Source organism: Oncorhynchus nerka, linkage group LG9b (genome assembly GCF_034236695.1).
Source record: "Oncorhynchus nerka isolate Pitt River linkage group LG9b, Oner_Uvic_2.0, whole genome shotgun sequence".
NCBI classification, from domain to species: domain Eukaryota; kingdom Metazoa; phylum Chordata; class Actinopteri; order Salmoniformes; family Salmonidae; genus Oncorhynchus; species Oncorhynchus nerka.
Genome location: NC_088424.1, coordinates 3,655,291 through 3,680,577, shown reverse-complemented (window position 1 = coordinate 3,680,577; position 25,287 = coordinate 3,655,291). Strand labels below are relative to the sequence as shown.

At 41.6% G+C, this 25,287-nt stretch overlaps 1 protein-coding gene across 1 annotated transcript in view; it reads left to right on the top strand.

Annotated features, from left to right (window-relative positions):
- Positions 1 to 2,276: 2,276 nt before the first annotated feature.
- Positions 2,277 to 25,287, top strand: part of LOC115114864 (carboxyl-terminal PDZ ligand of neuronal nitric oxide synthase protein-like) — a 31,795-nt gene continuing 8,784 nt past the window's right edge. The window contains exons 1-9 of the mRNA XM_029643356.2: positions 2,277 to 2,558; positions 3,020 to 3,091; positions 10,519 to 10,611; positions 11,526 to 11,584; positions 11,734 to 11,842; positions 17,745 to 17,889; positions 18,301 to 18,419; positions 21,396 to 21,542; positions 24,563 to 24,731. Of these exons, the coding sequence (XP_029499216.1) occupies positions 2,454 to 2,558; positions 3,020 to 3,091; positions 10,519 to 10,611; positions 11,526 to 11,584; positions 11,734 to 11,842; positions 17,745 to 17,889; positions 18,301 to 18,419; positions 21,396 to 21,542; positions 24,563 to 24,731 (1,018 nt within the window). The 5' untranslated portion in view covers positions 2,277 to 2,453. The remainder of the gene's footprint in view (positions 2,559 to 3,019; positions 3,092 to 10,518; positions 10,612 to 11,525; positions 11,585 to 11,733; positions 11,843 to 17,744; positions 17,890 to 18,300; positions 18,420 to 21,395; positions 21,543 to 24,562; positions 24,732 to 25,287) is intronic.

The window sequence follows — 25,287 nt, the reverse complement described above, 5'->3', positions numbered from 1 at the left end:
TTCTTTAACATTTTCTACATTGTAGAATGATAGTGAAGACTTAAAAACTATGAATTAACATATATGGAATCATGTAGTAACCAAAAAAGTGTTAAACAAATCAAAATATATTTTATACTTGAGATTCTTCAAAGTAGCCACCCTTTGCCTTGATGACAGCTTTGTACACTATGGCATTCTCTAAATCAGCTTCATGAGGTAGTCACCTGGAATTTGTTTCAATTAACAGGTATGCCTTTTTAAAAGTTAATTTGTGGAATTTCTTTCCTTTCTAATGCATTTGAACTAATCATTTGTGTTGTGACAAGATAGGGGTGGTATACAGAAGATAACCCTATTCGGTAAAAGACCAAGTCCATATTATGGCAAGAACAGCTCAAATAAGCAAAGCAAAAAGAAAGTCCATCATTACTTTAAGACATGAAGGTCAATCAATACGGAACATTTCAAAAACGTAGAAAGTTTCTTCAAGTGCAGTCACAAAAACCATCAAGCACTATCATGAAACTGGCTCACATGAGGACCGACACAGAGTTACAGAGGATACATTCATTCGAGTTAACTGCACCTCAGAATGCAGCCCAAATAAATGCTTCAGAGTTCAAGTAACAGACACATCTCAACATCAAATGTTCAGAGGAGACTGGGTGAATCAGGGCTTCATGGTCGAATTACTGCAAAGGAAGAAACCACTACAAAATTACACCAATAAGAAGAGACTTGCTTGGGCAAAGAAACTCGAGCAATGGATATTAGACTGGTGGAAATATGTCCTTTGGTCTGATGATTCCATATTTGAGATTTTTTTGTTCCAACCCGCCGTGTCTTTGTGAGACGCAGAGTAGGTGAACGGATTACCTCGCATTGTGTGGTTCCCACCTTGAAGCATGGAGAACGAGGTGTGATGGTGTGGGGGTGCTTTGCTTGTGACACTGTCTGTGAAATATTTAGAATTCAAGGCACACTTAACCAGAATGGCTACCACACCATTTTGCAGTGATATGCCATCCCATCTGGTTTGCGCTTAGTGGGACTATCAGTTGTTTTTCAACAGGACAATGACCCACCACACCTCCAGGCTGTGTAAGGGCTATTTGACCAAGAAGGCGAGTGATGGAGTGCTGCATTAGATGACGTGGCCTCCACAATCACCTGACCTCAACCCAACTGAGATGGTTAGGAAAGAGTTGGACCGCAGAGTGAAGGAAAAGCAGCCAACAAGTGCGCAGCATATGTGGGAACTCCTTCAAGACTGTTGGAAAAGCATTCCTCATGAAGCTGGTTGAGAGAACACCAAGAGTGTGCCAAGTTGTCATCAAGTCAAAGGGTGGCTACTTTGAAGAAACTCAAATATAAAATATAGATTTTTTTGGTTACTACATTTTTCCATTTGTGTTATTTCCTATTTTTGATGTCTTCACTATTATTCTACAATGTAGAAAATAGTCAAAATAAAGAAAACCCCAAGGATGAGTAGGTGTGTCCAATCTTCTGACTGGTAATTTATCTACCTCAAATACCACAGCACAATGATCTGGTGCTGGTGCAGTCCTCACTGTAGCTCCATTCTTATCTTTTTTCCCTCTTGTTAATCTTTTTGCTTTTCATTGTTATTTTTAAACACCGCATTCTTGGGAAAGGCTCGTAAGCAAGCGTTTCAAGGTAAAGTATACACCAGTTGTATTCTTCGCATGTGGCAAATGAAAATGGATTTGATTTGGCACGCGCGTAAACTGCACATCACCTGTTGTTTTTATTTATGGCCAAAACAGGAAAAAAGGACAACCTTGCCTTGAGGGGATTCGATTAATCTGTCTCGGGACCCCGGGTAGGCGTGTTTTGCACCGGGTGAAATTTGATTGCGTTCGTTTTAGAACCGGGTTGCCTCCCCGGCGTGAGCCAGGTGCCCAATTCAAAGCACACGGCAAAGTCGGCTCAAAACAAAAGTGACATGGTAATGAGTACGATTCTGAGTTTTCACGTCAGTGTGATTTGATTTTGATAAAATCATGTTATCTGCCTTCCCAATGACAACTAGTTTGACAATTCAAACATACATTTAATGGAAAATAGATGTATGTTTCTGGACGATGCACCATGCTGCGTTACACTGGCGCAGATTACGGTTCAATTTGAGATGTACACTCCTCCCTCACCGCTTTTGCCCGTTTCCTTCATGGGCCATAGACCGGTGCCCTGCACCTCAGCATAATCGAATCCGGCCCTTGAGAATTGTGCGTCATCCAAAACAGCACTAGAGCGGCAGATATTCTATCTCGGACTGTATAAAATTGGACCGCTAGACGCATATTGTGTTAACATAGTGGTTCCATTCCAAAGGCGACTAACCAATCAAAGACCTTCGTGAGTGTTGAGCGAGATGCGCGTATTTACAGTATTCTAATAGCGTTGGCATAAAACTAGAGTCGGACTAGTCGTGTATCGGAAGGGCGATGCCAGGGATAACCAAGTATAATTTAGTGGATGATGCACAGGACTTGAGGATCCCCATGCACAACGAGGCGGCATTTCAGCATGGGGTCTGCTTTGAGGCAAAGGTAAGGTTACCTAGTAGGCTATAAACGACAGTAACCGCTTATCAATGTGGGCCAACAATGTAGTTAAGGATAACAGGAGTGACCCGGCGTCGCGCTTAGTAAATCATGAATTGATATCTAAAATGACATTCTTCCAAAATGTTATGACAGTACAATGTAATGAGGATATATGTACATGTTTTATTTTAATCGTACGGTAATATTACGCTGTGCTTGTTAATTGAATTCTAAATGTACTGTATTAGATTATAGGTGCGCTTTTGACATATATTAATTCATTTTATTAAGCTATATACCAACTTGTTTGCTATTCAAATCAATTTACAGTACCTTAACAATTTATTCAGAATGTATAGTGAACTCCTTTTGACAAGAAGCAGTTGAGATCAGAGTAAGAGTTGAAGATATCGATAGGCTACTTGAATTACTAATGACGTCTCATAACTTTGTAAACATTATAGTACATTGGCAGTCTGGAAGTCGGTCGTCCAAATAGCCGAATGGAGATAGTGGCTGCAATGAGAAGGATAAGGGTAAGACACTTTCAACAATACAATCTGTGAGCCATAATATTAAATGCATTTCTCTCCCTTCCAGAAAAAATACTTTCGCTATATATATGGAATACTGCAATGCCCTTCAAAACTTGGACTGTATGTGTGTGTGTGCATGCACGCAAATATATGTTTAATAAGATACTAATATTCTACTCTCTCACATTGGTATGGTATCTGCATATAAAACAGAATGACATTGCCTCTTATCAAATATTGCAAGTCAATCATAATATTCTAAGGCTATAAGACTAAAATAACAGTCTAAAGGCCCCCACAGACTACGATTTTAGCAGTCTTATGCCACGTTTTTGCGGACACAGACAAAAAGTCCACGTCGTGGGCAAATTCTTAGGTTCATAAATGATTGTCGGACATCTTGGCTCGTTTAGTGTGACAGCAGCTGTGCTCGAATACCCATACTAACATACTGTATACTACATACTTAGGGTGCGTTCATAAATTCAGAGCGTTGTCAGATTCAGAGTTTTTCGCTCTCTGAGCGTTCAGAGCGCACACTAGGTGCTCGGGCTGAGGAATAGGGTTGATCAGAGCGTTCTGACCTCACAACGGCAGTCAAGCACCCAAGCTAATTGGCTAACTTGCTAGCTAATTCAAGACACAAATGAGAGAAGAACTCACTCTGACCATTTTACTCACCCTAGCAGAGTTGGTTAGGCTGTTTTTATGTTATCCAGAGCATTGGTGACAGTAACTGTGCTGATGGCAACAATTTAATTACGCTTTTTTTGCTGACATCGACCATATTCAACTGGTGTTGCAGTTATTCTGCGCTCTTGCACACTCAGACAAGTGCTCTGAAATCAGAGTAGATAGCCAGAGTGAATTTACGAGCGCACCCTTAATGAGTATATACTACATACTTAATACCATTAGTTCATTTTAGTATACTGTAAATGAACTATCGTTTCAGTTGAGCATACTAGTGCTTCGCTTTTGCTATGCAACCTCTTGTTAGCTTGTTAGCATAAATTACTAGCTAGACATTTTACATTTTCGGGTGTGTTCCTAAATTCAATCTGGAGTACCAGGGAGCACTCAAAGTGCGCTCTGGGCGTTCGTAAATTCAGAGCTTTGTTAGATTGTCCGTTTGTAAATTCAGAGTGTTTTGCTCTCCAAGCGTTCAGAGAGCACAGTGGACGCTGGTCAAAGAGTAGGGTTGATCCGAGTGTTCTGACCTTACAATGGCAGTCAAGCACCCAAGATAACTGGCTAACTTGCTAGCTACTACCAGACACAAATGAGAGAACACCTCACTCTGACCAATTTAATCACCCTAGCAGAGCTGGTTAGGCTGTTTTTATGTTATCCAGAGCATTGGTGACAGTAACTGCTGCTGGCAACAATTTAATTACGCTTTTTTGCCGACGTTTACTGACACCGGCCATATTTAACGGGTGTTGAGCGTTTGTAAATTCACCAGTTATTCTGCGCTCTTGCACACTCAGACAAGTGTGCTCTGAAATCGGAGTAGATAGCCAGAATTAACCATGTCCATTGAGAACGCACACCTATACCACTTAGCTAAGAATGACGTGAATAACCAAGTCAATAAACATTTGGTAGTTAGTTAGATAGCATATAGTTAATATACTGCCTGGCAAGTTCGATGTATTTAGTAGTCAACTAACGTTAAGTAAGTATCTAACATACTGGTACATACAGCTGTAATGCTATGCGGTTCGTAAGGATAGCGTAGATAACAAATTGTCAGCCAACGTAACTTATTTGAAAAAATCATTACTTTATTACATTGCTCAACATCTTAGCATTTTTCAAAATTAGTTAAAGCAATGAATTTGTATCCTCTCTCCTCGAAATTCGGCTGCATATTTTCTGCCATTTTCTTCAAATCTGAAAACGTGAAGCCACGCCCATTTTCTGAAGAATAGCATTATGGGCCCTAAAAGCACGGAAATAGTGTCCACTGTTTGTATACTTTGTATTTTGGCGAATTTAATACGACATCCGGGAACTTTTGGCATACTAACTAAATCCATACTATGACCAATAAGCCTAATACATACTCAATTTACATCACAAATAATACTGTTAGTGAGGTTAGTATGACTATTCGAACACAGCTAAAGTCTAGGTCTGCCGATTAAATAACACTATGTGCGGTCGTAGGCTCGGACAAAGTTATGGCAGTCAGAACGTTTTAGCATTTATAGTGTAGTGTTCCGGGTGTTACAAGCGATGTGACTGACCAATGGGAACACGGTCGGCTCTGAGTAGGCACACAATATTATGATTATTGGGAGTTGTCATATGAATTAAATAGTTTGATAAAAACATTTGCATGCATTGCAAGAATACTGATTTCCCTAATACTCTTGTTGACATGGCAAATAAATGTAAAGAATGGCAATCAAAATGAACATTCTACCATAGAAACCATGTTACTTTTGGGAAGCCTGTTTGATTCCGAGTTCGTATGTGAAAACTATTTCTAAGATGCATATTTTCAGTTTTTCCGAACTCACTTGGGAAGCTTGTGCTGCGGGTGCTGGCACATGCGCAGATTAAATAGCCTCGCAAGCCAATCGCAGAATGTGGCGATAGAATTTAAGCAAATCATACAATCTAGCCAGGTTGATATCAAGATTTTAATTGGACAACATCGCACAGTGTGACAGAATAATAGTAAAATATTGAATCCGATGTACAGTGTGGGAAGGCCTTAAACCAGCCATCTCTTCCAATCTTATATAACCAATATTTCTAACCATCTCTTTTTGAAGAGTCCTCTTTCTAAATCTTAAAACCAATACCCCTAACCATCTCTTTAAGAGACATCCACTCCTCTGGAGAGATGAGACGGAGATGGCAATGGTGTCTGGCATTAACGGATACTGCAGTGGGCCAGAGTATTACAGTGTTACAGAGAGGATTTAACTGCTGCAGAGTCAGCTGGGAGAGCCAAATGTTACATTTAATCTAGTGATGCGTCTGTGTCACACAGAGGTCGGCCAGTCCCTCAATGACACCCAGAGAGGGACCATTTCTATACGTTGTATTTTCACATGCACAAGTACAGTGAAATGCTTAAGTTGCCTGCTCTACCCAACAGTGCAGTAATCAATATCAAAATAGTTTAATAAAAAAATCTATCTATCTATCTATCTATCTATCTATCTATCTATCTATCTATCTATCTATATATATATATATATATATATATATATATATAAGAAAGAAAGAAAACACGAACAATAAGAAATAAGAAACAGTATGTTTAAACAGTACAGTATGTAGTAAACAGTATGGCAGCAGCATAAGTGGTGAGTGGGTGTGTGTGTCTGGTGGCGATTGTGTGTGTGTAAGTGTTTGTTAGAGTGACAGTGTAGACGTGATAGGTGGATATACATGTGAACAGGGCTGGAAAGTAACTGGTAGCAAGAATATATGAATACTTAAGATAATATACTAGTGGTAATACATGCATGTAAACAGGAGTAATAGTGACCAGTAGCAGGATAAATAGATAGATACTAATGGTAATGGAAATCAATAATCAATGAACAGCAGTGTAGTGGTTGTATTTAACAATATTATGGCCAGGGGATAGAAGCTGTTTAGGAGTCTGTTGGTCTGAGCCTTGATGCACTGGTGCCGTCTGTTGGTCTGAGCCTTGATGCACTGGTGCCGTCTGTTGGTCTGAGCCTTGATGCACTGGTACCGTCTGTTGGTCTGAGCCTTGATGCACTGGTACCGTCTGTTGGTCTGAGCCTTGATGCACCGGTACCATCTGTTGGTCTGAGCCTTGATGCATGGGTACCATCTGTTGGTCTGAGCCTTGATGCACCGGTACCATCTGTTGGTCTGAGCCTTGATGCACTGGTACCGTCTGTTGGTCTGAGCCTTGATGCACCGGTACCATCTGTTGGTCTGAGCCTTGATGCACTGGTACCGTCTGTTGGTCTGAGCCTTGATGCACCGGTACCGTCTCCACCATCTGACGGGAGCATGGAGAACAGTCCATGTCTCGGGTGGCCAGTCTTTGGCCATTTTTAGGGCCATTCTCAGACACTGCCTGGCATGTACTTCCTGGAAGGCTGTGAGCTCACCCCCAGTGATGCGCTGGGCCATCCGCCCCAACCTCTGTAGGGCATTCCTGTCGAGGGTGGTGCAGTTGTCATACCAGACAGTGATACAACCAGTCAGGATGCTCTCAATGGAGCAGCTGTAAAAGGTTGTAAGGATGTCAGGAGCCATGGCAAATCGTTTTAGCCTCCTGAGGGAGAAGAGACACTGCCGTGCCTTCCTCACAACTGTGCCGGTGGGAGAGAACCATGATCCTCAGTGATGTGGGCACCGAGGAACTTGAAGGTATTGACCCTCTCCACTGCGGCCCCATCGAAGTGAATGGGGCTGTGCACCTGCCCATGTTTGCTGAAGTCCACGATCAGCTCCTTGGTCTTGCTGACATTGAAGGAGAGGTTGTTGTCCTGGCACCACATTGCCAGGCAGTGGTGTAAAGTACTTAAGTAAAATAAATACTTTGAAATACTACTTAAGTCGTTTTTTGGGTATCTGTACTTTACTATCTACTGTATTTTTTGTACTACTTTTACACCACTACATTCCTAAAGAAGATAATGTATTTTTTACTCCATACGTTTTCCCTGACACCCAAAAGTACTCATTACATTTTGAATGCTTAGCAGGACAAGAGGACATCCCTGGTCATCCCTGTTGCCTCTGATTTGGCGGACTCACAAAACACACATGCTTTGTTTATAAATTATGTCTGAGTGTTGGAATGTGCCCCTGGGTATCCGTAAATAAATAAATAAACAATAAAATTGTGCCATCTGTTATGCTTAAGATATACAGTACCAGTAGAAAGTTTGGACACACCTAGTCATTTAAGGGTTTCTTACATTTACATTTAAGTCATTTAGCAGACGCTCTTATCCAGAGCGACTTACAAATTGGTGCGTTCACCTTAAGACATCCAGTGGAACAGCCACTTTACAATAGTGCATCTAAATCTTTTAAGGGGGGGGGGGGGGGGTGAGAAGGATTACTTTATCCTATCAAAGGTATTCCTTAAAGAGGTGGGGTTTCAGGTGTCTCCGGAAGGTGGTGATTGACTCCGCTGTCCTGGCGTCGTGAGGGAGTTTGTTCCACCATTGGGGGGCCAGAGCAGCGAACCCAGCCAACAGCGAGTTGCAGTAATCCAGACGGGAGATGACAAGTGCCTGGATTAGGACCTGCGCTGCTTCCTGTGTGAGGCAGGGTCGTACTCTGCGGATGTTGTAGAGCATGAACCTACAAGAACGGGCCACCGCCTTGATGTTAGTTGAGAACGACAGGGTGTTGTCCAGGATCACGCCAAGGTTCTTAGCGCTCTGGGAGGAGGACACAATGGAGTTGCCAACCGTGATGGCGAGATCATGGAACGGGCAGTCCTTCCCCGGGAGGAAGAGCAGCTCCGTCTTGCCGAGGTTCAGCTTGAGGTGGTGATCCGTCATCCACACTGATATGTCTGCCAGACATGCAGAGATGCGATTCGCCACCTGGTCATCAGAAGGGGGAAAGGAGAAGATTAATTGTGTGTCGTCTGCATAGCAATGATAGGAGAGACCATGTGAGGTTATGACAGAGCCAAGTGACTTGGTGTATAGCGAGAATAGGAGAGGGCCTAGAACAGAGCCCTGGGGACGCCAGTGGTGAGAGCGCGTGGTGAGGAGACAGATTCTCGCCACGCCACCTGGTAGGAGCGACCTGTCAGGTAGGACGCAATCCAAGCGTGGGCCGCGCCGGAGATGCCCAACTCGGAGAGGGTGGAGAGGAGGATCTGATGGTTCACAGTATCTAAGGCAGCCGATAGGTCTAGAAGGATGAGAGCAGAGGAGAGAGAGTTAGCTTTAGCAGTGCGGAGGGCCTCCGTGATACAGAGAAGAGCAGTCTCAGTTGAATGACTAGTCTTGAAACCTGACTGATTTGGATCAAGAAGGTCATTCTGAGAGAGATAGCGGGAGAGCTGGCCAAGGACGGCACGTTCAAGAGTTTTGGAGAGAAAAGAAAGAAGGGATACTGGTCTGTAGTTGTTGACATCGGAGGGATCGAGTGTAGGTTTTTTCAGAAGGGGTGCAACTCTCGCTCTCTTGAAGACAGAAGGGACGTAGCCAGCGGTCAGGGATGAGTTGATGAGCGAGGTGAGGTAAGGGAGAAGGTCTCCGGAAATGGTCTGGAGAAGAGAGGAGGGAATAGGGTCAAGCGGGCAGGTTGTTGGGCGGCCGGCCGTCACAAGACGCAAGATTTCATCTGGAGAGAGAGGGGAGAAAGAGGTCAGAGCACAGGGTAGGGCAGTGTGAGCAGAACCAGCGGTGTCGTTTGACTTAGCAAACGAGGATCGGATGTCGTCGACCTTCTTTTCAAAATGGTTGACGAAGTCAAGTTTCTTTATTTTTACTATATTGTAGAATAATAGTGAATGCATCAAAACGATGAAATAACACATATGGAGTCATGTAAGTAACCAAAAAAAGTGTTAAACAAATCAAAATATATTTTATATTTGAGATTCTTCAAAGTAGCCACCCTTTCATAAAATAGTCCATAGGCCAATACTAAAAATGAAGTAAAAAGTCAGCCAATAGAACAGGCAGAATATCATGCATTTTTATAGGAAAAGAAGAGCAGCATGGAGAATCTTCAAACCTTTGACATGAGAGAATCCTGATGAGCGTTTTGGTAGATGGGAAAAATGCTTTTGATAAAAGTCCTCATTTGATCAATTCGACTTCTGATGTTGTGTTTCCTCATTTGGGGAAAACATGTTTATTTTAGATTAGTATTTGTCGTTTAGATGTCTGGTCCCTTTGACTGCAGTGAGGCAGCGAGAACGGTTCTAACTACTCAAAGGCAAGAATAAAAGCGCTGCACACTGCCGAGTCTTCCTTCATGTCTAATGCACTCTGAGGGGAGGGGGAACCTAGATGCTGGAGACTTTGCCAGCTCTACCATCTGACTTTTCCCGTCTTCTTCAGCCTTAGGCAACTTTGTGTTGACCCAAACGTTGATTTACTCTCAGCAGCAGATGGTGTCTTGTAGGGACAACGATGGTAAATACTTAAGTACTCACTCCCTGCCTTAATGCATATGTTTCCATCCCTTTACATCTCTACAGGAACTGTATCTCTGAGAAGGTTGAAGAAAATTGGAATTGGAGTCTAAGTTTACTTCCTGAATATGAATGAATTGAAATGGAATTTACTCCAACCCTGCTCTGTGGTTATGTGCAAACTATAATGACATGATACACACACAAAGACCATGATGTCACCCCTAGGCTATACACCGTAAGCTTGTGTGGATCATTTTATATTCCAGTTTCATGTACAAATCTATGGAATTTACATTTCCCCCCACAGTATGAATTCAAATTGAAGAACATCAAGAAGAAGAAAGTCAACATCATCGTGTCTGCGGATGGTGTAAGGGTGGTTTTGCGAAAAAAGAAAAAGGTAAGTCCCCTTCAAAATATGAAATACCTGATGAAGTCAGAGTAGCTACCAACATGTTGGTCTTGATTATGAATTGTTCTATTGGAGAATGTGTGCCTTTTCCTACATTTGAATGAGCTTGACTGTCTTGTGCTCATAGTGAAAACTCACGTCAACATTTTAGCCACTTAGCAGATGCCCTTATCCAGAGTAAGTTCCTTTTATTTATCCTTTATTTAACTAGGCAAGTCAGTTAAGAACAAACTCTTATTTACAATGATGGCCTACCCCGGACGACACTGGGCCAATTGTGCGCCTCCCTATGGGACTCCCAATCACGGCCAGATGTGATGCAGCCTGGATTCAAACCAGGGACTGCAGTAACACCTCTTGTTCTGAGATGCAGTGCCTTAGACCACTGTGCCACTCAGGAGCCACTCTCTACACTCACAGTAGTGAGTGGATACATTTCATTTGTACTTTTGTACATCAACTATTATTTTGCACCAAGGTCAATGATACAAGAAACTGAAACTGTTATTTCTTAGCCCATCAAATTGAAGGGCTAGAGTTACTAAATGTTTCCACCAGTGTGAAGTGTACAACTGTTATTTTCCAGATGCAGTAAATCAAAAGGAAAATGAATCATCAGTGATGAAAAGACGGTTCTATGGTCAGACAGGCTTCCTTTGCGTATGGAGGCGGAATGGCTTATGGTTGTGAAATGTGGTGATTTGAGGAATGATCGAATGCCATAGCTCTCTGTTCTTCATAGAAGCTGCAAGGTCCCTCATCTTGTGACTCTGCAGATGGAAAAAGTTGAAGAACCTCCATATATACGTGTTTTTATAGTTGAAACACTGACCCTAAGTCATAAGTCATAGGAGTGAATTACAGCGTTGCGTAAGTGTTGTCACTCTGTGGTTGTGTTCCAGAGGAAAGAGTGGTCTTGGGATGACAATACAGTCATGATAACACAAGACCCCATCTACAGGTAAAGACAGGCACCAATTGCCCTCAAACATAACCCTCTTTAAGACTTCTTTGCTATGTCCATACAAACCCATTGATGATTTTTGATTGAGTAGTTCAGATTGAAATCAATCAAATTCTCGTGATCAAGATACTTCCCGTCCCATTTAGGATTTTCTATGTGTCACATGACGCCCAGGACTTGAAGATCTTCAGTTACATTGCAAGAGATGGAAAGAGCAACATGTTCCGTTGTAATGTCTTCAAATCCAAGAGGAAGGTAAGACCTTAGATATCCTATAATTCTACAGTATACAGTAGAAGTCAGAAGTTTACATACACCTACTTACACACCTACACCTACTTACACACCTACACACCACTTAAATACATTTAAACTCAGTTTTTCACAATTCCTGACATTTTATTAGAGTAAAAATTCCCTGTCTTAGGTCAGTTAGGATCACCACTTTATTTTAAGAATGTGAAATGTCAAAATAGTAGAGAGAATTATTTATTTCAGCTTTTATTTCTTGCATCACTTTCCCAGTGGGTCAGAAGTTTACATACACTCAATTAGTATTTGGTAGCATTGCCTTTAAATTGTTTAACTTGGGTCAAATGTTTCAGGTAGCCTTCCACAAGCTTCCCACAATAAGTTGGGTGAATTCTGGCCCATTCCTCCTGACAGAGCTGGTATAACTGAGTCAGGTTTGTAGGCCCCCTTGCCCGCACATGCTTTTTCAGTTCTGCCCACACATTTTCCATAGGATTGAGGTCAGGGCTTTGTGATGGCCACTCGAATACCTTGACTTTGTTGTCCTTAAAACCTGTTACGGCTAGACGTTCCGCTAGCGGAACATCCGGTGAAATTGCAGAGCTCAAAATTCAAATTAAATTATTAGAAATATTTAACTTTCATAAAATCACAAGTGCAATACATCAAAATAAAGCTTAACTTCTTGTTAATCCAGCCACCATGTCAGATTTCAAAAAGGCTTTACGGCGAAAGCAAACTATGTGATTATCTGAGGACAGCACCCCACGATAGAAACACATGAAAATCATATTTCAACCAAGCAGGTGCGACACGAAAGTCAGAAGTAACGATATAATTCATCCCTTACATTTGAAGATCTTCTTCTGTTGGCACTCCAATATGTCCCAGAAACATCACAAATGGTCCTTTTGTTTGATAAATTCCTTTTTATATCCCCAAAATGTCAATTTATTTGGCGCGTTTGATTCAGAAAAACACTGGTTCCAACTCGCCCAACATGACTACAAAGTATCTAATATGTTACCTGTAAACTTGGTCCAAACATTTCAAACAACTTTCCTAATCTAACGTTAGGTATTTTAAACCGTAAATAATCGATCAAATTTAAGACGGAATATACTGTGTTCAATAGTGGATAAAATGAAAGTGGAGCGAGTTCCAGGTCATGCGCACCAAACAAAAATGAACACTTGGTTTGACACTCAGAAAGGAAAGAAAAAACATCAACCAATTTCTAAAGACTGTTGACAGCTAGTGGAAGCCATAGGAGCTGCAACCAGGTGCCTCATAAATCTAGTTCCCCATATGAAACTAATTGAAAACACAGTGATCTCAATTTATTTCCTGGATGGTTTGTCATCGGGGTTTCGCCTGCCAAATAAGTTCTGTTATACTCACAGACATGATTTTAACAGTTTTAGAAACGTTAGTGTTTTCCATCTACATCTACCAATTATATGCATATCCGAGCTTCTGGGCCTGAGAAACAGGCAGTTTATTTTGGGCACGCTTTTCATCTGGACGTGAAAATACTGCCCCCTAGCCCAAAGAGGTTCAATTAAGACATTTTGCCACAACTTTGGAAGTATGCTTGGGGTCATTGTCCATTTGGAAGACCCATTTGCGACCAAGCTTTAACTTCCTGACTCATGTCTTGAGATGTTGCTTCAATATATCCACCTAATTTTCTTCCCTCATGATGCCATCTATTTTGTGAATTGCAACAGTCCTGCAGCAAAGCACCCCCACAACATGATGCTGCCACCCCCATGCTTCATGGTTGGGATGGTGTTCTTCGGCTTGCAAGGCTGCCTCTTTTTCCTCCAAACATAACGATGGTCATTGTGGCCAAACAGTTCTATTTTTGTTTCATCAGACCAGAGGACATTTCTCCAAAAGTACGATCTTTGTCCCCATGTGCAGTTGCAAACCGTAGTCTGGCTTTTTATGGCGGTTCTGGAGCAGTGGCTTCTTCCTCGCTGAGCGGCCTTTCAGGTTATGTCGATATAGGACTCGTTTTTACTGTGGATATAGATACTTTTGTACCTGTTTCCTCCAGCATCTTCACAAGGTCCTTTGCTGTTGTTCTGGGATTGATTTGCACTTTTCGCACCAAAGTACGTTCATCTCTAGGAGACAGAACGCGTCTCCTTCCTCCTTCCTGTTATGACGGCTGTGTGGTCCCATGGTGTTTATACTTGCAGACTATTTTTTGTACAGATGAACGTGGTAACTTCAGGCGTTTGGAAATTGCTCCCAAGGATGAACCAGAATTTCTTTTGATTTTCCCATGATGTCAAGCAAAGAGGCACTGAGTTTGAAGGTAGGCCTTGAAATACTGTCATGTCCTGACCTTAGTTCCTTTTTTATGTCTCTATTTTAGTTTGGTCAGAGTTTTGTGTTCTATGTTTTCTATCTCTATGTGTTTGGCCTGGTATGATTCCCAATCGTTGTCTCTGATTGAGAACCATACTTAGGTAGCATGTTTTCCCACACCACTTGTGAGTGGTTATTTTCCGTCTCAGTGTTTTTCACTATACGGGACTGTTTCGGGTTTTCTTTATTCGCTTGTTCGTTTGTTTTCTGTGTTCAGTGGAATAAATATGACGAACACTTACCACGCTGCATATTGGTCCGATATTTCCTACTCCTCCTCAGAAGAGGAAGATGACAACCGTTACAAATACATCCGCAGGAACACCTCCAATTGACTCAAATGATGTCAATCAGAAGCTTCTAAAGCTATGACTTCATTTTCTGGAATTTTCCAAGCTTTTTAAAGGCACAGTCAATTTAGTGTATGTAAACTTATGAACCACTGGAATTGTGATACAGTGTGTTTAAATAATTGTTGGAAAAATGACTTGTGTCATGCACAAAGTAGATGTCCTAACCGACTTGCCAAAACTATAGTTTATTAACAATAAATTTGTGGAGTGGTTGAAAAATGAGTTTTAACGACTCCAACCTAAGTGTATGTAAACTTCTTACTTCAACTGAATGTTCTATGTGATGATTATATGTATAAGAAGGGTGTATCTCTATGGGAGTGGGCTGAGTATGAGATTAAAGATATCCACAGGTTCCAGATCAGTGATATATAATCCGCTTATTTCTACAGGGTATCAGATCGTGGCAGCAGCTGCTTAGGGAAGGGGCAGGGAATAGGGAGGGAAGGGGGCTGGGTATAGAGAATGTGCCATGATGCATTATATTTTACTTGGGACTCATGGATCAATAGGGATCGTCGAGGGCTTAGTCTATACTAACACATACACACACGCTGTGCACGCACACACATTTTTTTCTGATCTACATGAACATAGTGCATACACATTTTATACACAGTACACCCACCTGATGAATTTCAATTTCACACAACCCTGCATGCAAGAAAAATTATTGGGAAAATGAATGGCACGCGACTACCCCATAGCTGCATATGGAACAGCGATACATTTCTGCATAACAAAAGCCTGGATAGCAACACCACCAATGAGGTTGGCTCTCATCACTTCACCATGGATACCAGTCATGTACTGTAGACAGTGACTGAGTGAAGCAGCATACTAATGAGTGCCTGCATCCCAAATGGCACCCTATTTCCTATTGGGGATTATGGGCCCTGGTCAAATGTAATGCACTGCGTAAGGAATAGGGTGCCATTTAGGACGCAGTCACTAAGTGAGGTGGGAAGAAAGAGGCTTTTAATTCTGTCCTTAATGTCATCTTCAAGCTGTACCACCCACCATCTTCACTTACCAGAGAACAGAGACACAGGCTGTAATCCTGTGCAGTGTAGTCTTGCCATTCAGATGACTCCAGCCTTGAAGCTCTTATCTCAGGCTTCCAGATCGAACTTTTCCCATTGGAGGGGAGGGTGAACCGATGATACTAGGCTTGATTTAATGGACTTCATGTGGTTTCCCATGGATCACTGTCTACGGTTTATAGTATCCCCAGAATCTTAGTGTTGACCTTGTCATCCATGTGGCTCAGTTGGTTGAAGCACAGTGCTGGTTTCACAACGGTTGTGGGTTCAATTTCAGCAGTGGCCATGCCAATAAAAAGATCTACTGAAAATGAAAAAAATAGTGTTATACAGTCTACATACTTTACATAGCACATTACACAGTACATTGTTGATGCACCTTTGGCAGCGATTACATCCTTGAGTCTTCTTGGGTATGACCCTACAAGCTTGGCACACTTGTATTTGGGGAGTTTTTCCCATTCCTCTCTGCAGATCCTCTCAAGCTATGTCAGGATGGATGGGCCACTCTGGCTGGGCCACTCAAGGACATTCAGAGACTTGTCCCAAAGCTACTCCTGCATTGTCTTGACTGTGTGCTTAGGGTTGTTGTCCTGTTGGAAGGTGAACCTTCGCCCCAGTCTGAGGTCCTGAGCACTCTGGAGCAGGTTTTCCTCAAGGATCTCTCTGTACATTGCTACGTTCATCTGTCCCTCGATCCTGATTAGTCTCCCAGTCCCTGCCGCTGAAAAACATCCCCACAGCATAATGCTGCCACCACCATGCTTCACTGGTGCCAGCTTACCTCCAGACATGACGCTTGGCATTCAGGACTAAGAGTTCAATCTTGGTATCATCAGACCAGAGAATTTTGTTTCTCATGGCAAGTGTCATTTAGATGCCTTTTGGCAAACTCCAAGCGTGTTGGCACTCCTTTTACTGAGGAGTGACTTCCATCTGGTTGTCTTTCTGGAAGGCTCTCCCATCTCCACAGAGGAATTCTGGAGCTCTGACCATCGGGTTCTTGTTCACCTCTCTGACCAAGGCCCATCTCCCCCTCAGTTTGGCAAGGCGGCCAGCTCTAGGAAGAGTCTTGGTGGTTCCAAACTTCTTCCGTTTAAGAATCATGGAGGCCACTGTGTTCTTGGGGACCAATGCTGCAGACATTTTTTGGTACCCTTCCCTAGATCTGTGCCTCGACACAATCCTGTCTTGGACCTCTGCAGACAATTCCTTCAACCTCATGGCTTGGTTTTTGCTCTGACATGAACTGTCAACTGTGGGACCTTATATAGACAGCAATCAATTGAATAATCCACAGGTGGACTCTAATCAAATTGAAGAAACATCTCAAGGATGATCAATGGAAACAGGATGCACCTGAGCTCAATTTCGAGTCTCATAGCAAATGGTCTTAATACTTATGTAAATAAAGTATCTCTTGGTTTTTATATATGCATTTGCAAAAATGTCTAAAAACCTGTTTTTGCTTTGTCATTGTGGGGTATTGTGAGTAGATTGTTTGTTATTTCATCATTTTTAGAACAAAGCTGTGACGTAACAACATTTGGAAAAGGGGAAGGGTATCTGAATACTTTCCGAATGCACTGTATAACTATATATATATATATATATATATATATATATATATATATCTGTATATTGTCACGTTATGGCGCACACCTGTCACCATCGTTACGCGCACCTGCGTGTCTTCAGACTCACCTGGATTCCACACATGGTCACACGTGACATATATAACTGTATATAACTGTAGATAACTCAAGGAAAAACGGCTCTAGAATGAACCAATCCGTTACAACGAAAGCATGCACCTCTACAGTAGATCAGTAAGGCTACGTCGCTGAATTACTGTGCTTTTTGTTCTCTTCCTATTTCCATCCCTCACTCCCCCCTCTTTCTATCTCCCTCTCTTTCAAATGTTTCTCCTTTTATCTCCATCCCACTACCCCCTCTTCCCTTCCTTCCTCTTCCCCCTTTCTCCACACCTGATCCTGTCTCTGTCCTACCCTTCTCCTCTCTTTTTCCCCTCTCCTCCCTCCCATCACCTACCTCTCTCCCCCGTCACTCCGTCAACTCACCTCCCTCTCCCCACTCCTCCCTCTCCCCCCTCCCCCTGCCCACCTCCAGTCCCAGGCCATGCGCATCGTGCGGACGGTGGGCCAGGCCTTTGACGTGTGCCACCAGCTGACCCTGCAGCAGACAGGGGAACAGATCTCAGAGGATGGAGGGGACACCAGCACTGCCGACGCAGAGGGGGCAGACGCCTTGCCAGGTGTGACTGGCATACTGTTTCATCTTTGCACAGTGGTGACATTCTCTGCTGAGGCTGAATCAGTTAGAGATTGTCGTGTGTGCTGTGACTCCAGCGAGTGTGGAGAGCAGCCAAGTTTGAATTCCATGTTTCAGTTTTTTTGGTCTGAGAAAAGCGCTATAAAAATATTATGTACTATTCATTTGTATGTAAGAAATGGGTTATGTTTCACGTTTTTGCTTGTGATTGTTATTTTGTTTGTTGTTGTTGTCTCTCTGTCTCTCTGTCTCTGTCTCTCTCTTTCTGTCTCTCTCTCTCTGTCTCTCTGTCTCTCTGTCTCTCTCTCTCTCTCTCTCTCTCTCTCTCTCTCTCTCTCTCTCTCTCTCTCTCTCTCTCTCTCTCTCTCTCTCTGTCTCTCTGTCTCTCTCTCAGCCAAGAAGAGGTTGGCATTGTCTGATTCCACTGACCTTGAAGCCACTACAGAGGAGAGCATCGATCGTTTGTCATCCGACCAGGACAAGAGCCAGGACCTTCACAGTAAAGATGGGAAGGTAATGTGTATGACCTGGGTTGTGTTTATTAGAGCAAACAGTTGCAAAATGGTTTACAAAAGAAAACAAAAATATGTATTTGTATTGGACAAGTTTAGGTAGTACCGTTTCCCCCTACTAAACCCTGTCTTTCAAAGATAATTCTTAAAAATCCAAATAACTCCACAGATTTTCATTGTGAAGGGTTTAAACACTGTTTCCCATGTTTCCCAACAATTAATGAACATGCTATATATAACCACAAAGCACCTTATTTTTTGCAGTGTAAAGTCGTGTTACCCAACATATACAGTGCCCTACAATTCCACAACCAAAGCTCATCCTTACGACATACGTTTGACTAAAATAAGGTATTGAAATATTCATCATCTCTCTTGTTCTATCGCTCATTTTGAAGGACATTCTCTCAGTCAGAGTAGAGAGAAGTTGAACGATCTGTCTTTTATACTATCAATAAACTAAACAAATAAACTGGTAAACTAAGGATCATCCTAAAAAAACAAACCATACCTATATCTGAAATGAGCTGAGATAGGGTTAAGGGTCAATCTAGACTCTAGATTAGTTGTTTTACTGTGATGTGGTAGATGTCTGTCTGGCTAACCTGCTGTACAATACAAGGAGGCACTCAAAGACATCCATCATTTCCATAAGGCTGATAACAACCGCTCTCTTTCATTCCAATAGTCTATTTTTCCGACTTTATTCAATATTCTTTTTTATAGATGAAATGCACTACACACTACACTAAACACTGAATAAAACAATGAAGTCCCATGATGGTAGTGACTGCCCATTACTGGTTCACACTTATTTACCATATTTTATTGACATTACTTAACTCTAATAAAATATGTCAGTTGTCTACTTTGTGCATGACACAAGCAATTTTTCCAACAATTGTTTACAGACAGATTATTTCACTTATAATTCACTGTATCACAATTTCAGTGGGTCAGAAGTTTACATACACTAAGCTGACTGTGCTTTTAAACAGCTTGAAAAATTCCAGAAAATAATGTCATGGCTTGAGGAGCTTCTGATAGGCTAATTGACATCATTTGAGTCAATTGAAAGTGTACTTGTGGATGTATTTCAAGGCCTACTTTCAAACTCAGTGCCTCTTTGCTTGACATCATGGGAAAATCAGAAGAAATAAGCCAAGACCTCAGAAAACAAATTGTAGACCTCCACAAGTCTGGTTCATCCTTGGGAGCAATTTCCAAACGCCTGAAGGTTACACGTTCATCTGTACAAACAATAGTACGCAAGTATAAACAACATGGGACCATCCAGCCCTCATACCGCTCAGGAAGGAGATGCGTTCTGTCTCCTAGAGATGAATTTACTTTGGTGCGAAAAGTGAAAATCAATCCCAGAACAACAGCAAAGAACCTTGTGAAGATGCTGGAGGAGACTACATTTGCAACTGCACATTGGGACAAAGATCATACTTTTTGGAGAAATGTCCTCTGGTCTGATGAAACAAAAATAGAACTGTTTGGCCACAATGACCATCGTTATGTTTGGAGGAAAAATGGGGAGGCTTGCAAGCCGAAGAACACATCCCAACCGTGAAGCTTGGGGGTGGCAGCATCATGTTGTGGGTGTGTTTTGCTGCAGGAGGGACTGTTGCAATTCACAAAATAGATGGCATCATGAGGGAAGAAAATTAGGTGGATATATTGAAGCAACATCTTAAGACATCAGTCAGGAAGTTAAAGCTTGGTTGCAAATGGGTCTTCCAAATGGACAATGACTTCCATACTTCCAAAGTTGTGGCAAAATGGCTTAAGGACAACAAAGTCAAGGTATTGGAGTGGCCATCACAAAGCCCTGACCTGACCTCAATCCTATAGAAAATTTGTGGGTAGAACTGAAAAAGAGGCCTACAAACCTGACTCCGTTACACCAGCTCTGTCAGGAGGAATGGGCCAAAATTCACCCAACTTATTGTGGGAAGCTTGTGGAAGGCTACCCAAAACGTTTGACCCAAGTTAAAACAATTTAAAGGCAATGCTACCAAATACTAATTGAGTGTATGTAAACTTCTGACCCACTGGGAATGTGATGAAAGACATTCAATTCTGACATTTCACATTCTTAAAATAAAAATAATTCTTAAAATAAAGTGGTGATCCTAACTGACCTTTAAACAGGGCATTTTTACTAGAATTAAATGTCAGGAATTGTGGATAAACTGAGTTTAAATGTATTTGGCTAAGGTGTATGTATAAACTTCCGACTTCAACTGTACTACTGTCACGCCCTAACCTTAGAGCCTTTTTATGTCTCTATTTGGTTTGGTCAGGGTGTGATTTGGGTTGGCATTCTATGTGTTGTATTTCTTTGTGTTTGGCCAGTGTGGTTCCCAGTCAGAGGCAGTTGTCTATTGTTGTCTCTGATTGGGAATCATACTTAGGTAGCCCCCCCCCCCCCCCACCTATGTTGTGGGATCTTGCCCTTGTGTTGTTGCTGTTGAACCCTCCTAGGCTGTACGTTTCGTTGGTGTTTTTGTTTTTCTGGTTATCATTAAAGAATATGATTAACCTACCCCACGCGGCATCTTGGTCTAATTCCACCAACGACGATCGTTACAACTACTTCAAATACCACTTGAGTAGAAGTCAAAGTATATGGTTTTAAATATAGTTAAGTTTGAAAAGTAAATATAATTGCTAAAATATACTTAAGTATCAAAAGTAATAGTATAAATTGTTTAAAATAATGTATGAGGTTGCAAAATGCCAGTATGTCCAAAATGTCCTGGTTTTCCTGAAAGCCTGGTTGGATTCCTGGAATTAGGAGGGAATAAGCAGCAAATCTGGGAATCCTCCAACCAGGATTTCTGGAAAACCAGGGAATTTTGGGGAAAATTACTGTTATCTTACAACCCTTGCAGTATGTAATGCATTGTGTATCCTCAGTCATTATAGATCATAATCACTGACCTGGTCCTCATTTTCCCCATCCAAGGACCCAACCCAGCAGCTGACCTCATCCAGGTCAGGGCCACCTGTGTCAAGCTTGCTAGCTGTGGACTGCTCTGTGGCACACCAGGTGCAGCTTCTCCAGAGACAGCTCCAGCTGCAGGAGCAGCAGGCCCAGGCTGCTGCAGCACAGGTAGACACACGTTTCCAAACAGTTCCAAATGATGGTTTGCCTTGTTGAATGCAGCTCATGCGTGTGGGTCTGCGCTATTCAAACATGTTGATGTTCAGTTTGCCAAAGTAATGTACACTGTTAGTAAAGGCAGTTTAGACCAGAAACATACGCTTTGATTTGCAGTGCGTAAACAGTACATTTAAAGTTGCTAGCTAACAACCTGAAAACTGGAGTGTGTGAACAGCACAAGTGGCTCAACTAGGGTTTCAAAGCTACCGGCAATTTACCAAAGTTACTGGAATATTCTGTCATTTTGATAATTAACTGGTAATCTATGGCAATCTATTGTACTTTGGTCATTTATATTTGATTAACTTTTTATTTTTTAAGTATTTTTTTTATTTTTATATATATATTTATATATATATATATATATATATATATATATATTAGTATAACTTTGTCTAAGTTTCTAGTGGATACACCATATGGTTCAAGACTAAGTGTATTTAAAAAGCATCTAATCAACAATGGAATTATTTTTCAATTAACTCTGCAACTCTTTCAATTAACTTATTTCACAACTGCCACCAGTTTGGCACCAAAACAAATTAAAGTGTGTAAAAAATGGATAGAAATTATATTTTATGCTGAAACCCTCATATTAAACACCAATGGTATTGACTAAATTGCCTGTTTATATTTAGGGTGATGTTTTACAGGCTTGTCATAAAAATGTGTATTTTAAAATCGTCTTAGCTGTTTGATTATTTTATATATTTTACAACGCGATATGGCCACACAGAGGGCCAGAGATAATTAGACACCTGTGATAATCGGAATTACCCAAAAAGGTCACTAGATGTTATATGATTAAAAAATATATATATAAAAAATGTGAAGTTAGCAAAATTCTGATAATTTACTGGTAAACTTAGAATGTTTATATCCAGAAATATAACCTCCCTTTGCAACCCTAGGCTCAGCTATTATCCTACACACAAACCTTTGGTTTAATTTGTTTTGGTTGCAACCCTGAGGTATCCCTATAATGATTGACAGTTCAATAAGGCAATTGTGGCTGTAAAGGGGGGACAAGACAGCGCTTTTCATCAAAGGTAGCGCTCATCTCTGCTGGAGTAATAAGACATTCCTTATGGCTAATGAGCAAGCCAGCTCAACGGTGTCACTCTGTGCTCTCTTTTCTGTTTCTTGTTCTCTCTTCTCTTTCCTATAATCACATGGCTTGGTCTAATGAGGTTTGGGCTTACTTTTGATTATAATGAGGGATTCTATCTAATGCTGATTGAACAGCGTCAGAATTGTAGAAGTGAAGAAACATTTGCTTTGATCTTGATCAGTGGGTGTGTGTACCATGAATTTTAATGAGATCTTGTGTGATGTGTGTGTTCGCATTTGTTCGTGCCCCTGGTGTGTGAGCCTGCACACAAACATACCTACATACACCACCGGTCAAATGTTTTAGAACACCTACTCATTCAAGGGTTTTTCTTAATTCTCTACTAATTTCTACATTGTAGAATAATAGTGAAGATATCAAAACTATGAAATAACATATGGAATCATGTAGTAACCAAAGTGTTAAACAAATCAAAATATATTTTATAAATAGCCACCCTTTGCCTTGATGACAGCTTTGCACACTCTTGGCATTCTCTCAACCAGTTTCATGAGGTAGTCACCTGGAATGCATTTGAATTAACAAGTGTGCCTTAAGTTAATTTGTGGAATTTCTTTCCTTCTTAATGCGTTTGAGCCAAACAATTGTGTTGTGACAAGGTAGGGGGATATACAGAAGATAATCCTATCTGGTAAAAGACCAAGTCCATATTATGGCAAGAACAGCTCAAATAAGCAAAGAGAAACGACAGCCCATCATTACTTTAAGACATGAAGGTCAGTCAATACGGAACATTTCAAGAACTTTGAAAGTTTCTTCAGGTGCAGTTGCAAAAACCATCAAGCGCTATGATGAAACTGGCTCTCATGAGGACTGCCACAGGACTGGAAGACCCAGAGTTACCTCTGCTACAAAGGACAAGTCCGTTAGAGTTACCAGCTCAGACACTGCAGCCCAAATAAATGCTTCAGAGTTGAAGTAACAGACACATCTCAACATCAACTGTTCAGAGGAGAGTGTGAATAAGGCATTCATGGTCGAATTGCTGCAAAAAACACTACTAAAGGACACCAATAAGAAGAGACTTGCTTAGGAGTCAGAAACACAAGCAATTGACAAATTGGAGAGTCCAAATTGGAGATTTTTGGTTCCAACCACCGTGTCTTTGTGAGACGCAGTGTGTGTGAACGCAATATCTCTGCATGAGTCTTTCCCACCGTAAAGCATGGAGGAGGAGGTGTTATGGTGTCGGGGTGCTTTGCTGGTGACACTGTCTGTGATTTATTTTTACACCACTTATTACACTTAACCAGCATGACTACCACAGCATTCTGCAGTGATACGCCATCCCATCTGGTTTGGGCTTAGTGGGACTAGTATTTGTTTTTCAACAAGACAATGACCCAACACACCTCCAGGCTGTGTAAGGGCTATTTGACCAAGGAGAGTGATGAAGTGCTGCATCAGATGACCTGGCCTCCACAATCCCCCGACCTCAACCAAATTGAGATGGTTTGGGATGAGTCGGACCGCAGAGTGAAGGAAATGCAGCCAAGTGCTCAGCATATGTCGGAACTCCTTCAAGACTGTTGGAAAAGCATTCCAGGTGAAGCTGGTTGAGAGATTGCCAAGAGTGTGCAAAGCTGTCATCAAGGCAAAGGGTGGCTATTTGAAGAATCTCAAACACAAAATGTATTTTGATTTAACACATTTTTTGTTACTACATGATTCCATATATGTTATTTCATAGGTTGTATGTCTTCGCGGTTATTCTACAATGTAGAAAATAGTAAAAAATAAAGAGAAACCCTTGAATGAGTAGGTGTTCTAAAACTTTTGACCGGTAGTGTATATGTGTGTGTGCACTCTAACCTCTCTTCTACGTATGCCTACCTAGGTGCGCTTGCTCCAGGACCAGCTGTCAGTGGAGGTGTGTGCCAGGACAGACGCCCAGGCCCGGGTTCAGAGACTCCTACTGCAGAACACTGATCTACTGCAGCACATCTCCCTACTGGTCAATCAGATCCAGGAGCTGGAGCTCAAATCTGTTGCAGGACTCAGCTCCAGTGAGTGGTGGTTCTTCTTCCCATTTGTATTATTTATTAAGGATCCCCATTAGTTCCTGCCTTAATGTTGCCGGACACTATTCCTGGGGTCCAGCAACATTAAGACAGTTATGTACAATCAAAAATATTACATGACATTACATCTCATAAAACTTTTCACAATACATTGTGTGTGCCCTCAGGCCACTACTCTACTACCACATATCTACAATACAAAATCCATGTGTACTTGTATGTAGAGTGTGTGTTATAATGTGTGTGTCTCTTCACAGTCCCCGCTTTTCCATGAAGTGTGTTTTTATCTGTTTTAAAAAATCTGATTCTACTGCTTACATGGCTCTATGTAGTAACGTGCGCCTCCCATAATCTGTTCTGGACTTTGAGATTGTGATTGTGGTGGTACGTCTTGTGGGTTATGCATGGGTGTCCAAGTTGTTTGCTAGTAGTTTAACCAGACAACGTTACTCCAGGGTTACTCAAAGCAATTTAGTCACCTCAACATGCTCATTTTCCACATTATTCAGTACTAGATTTAGTTGAGGTTTAGGGTTTAGTA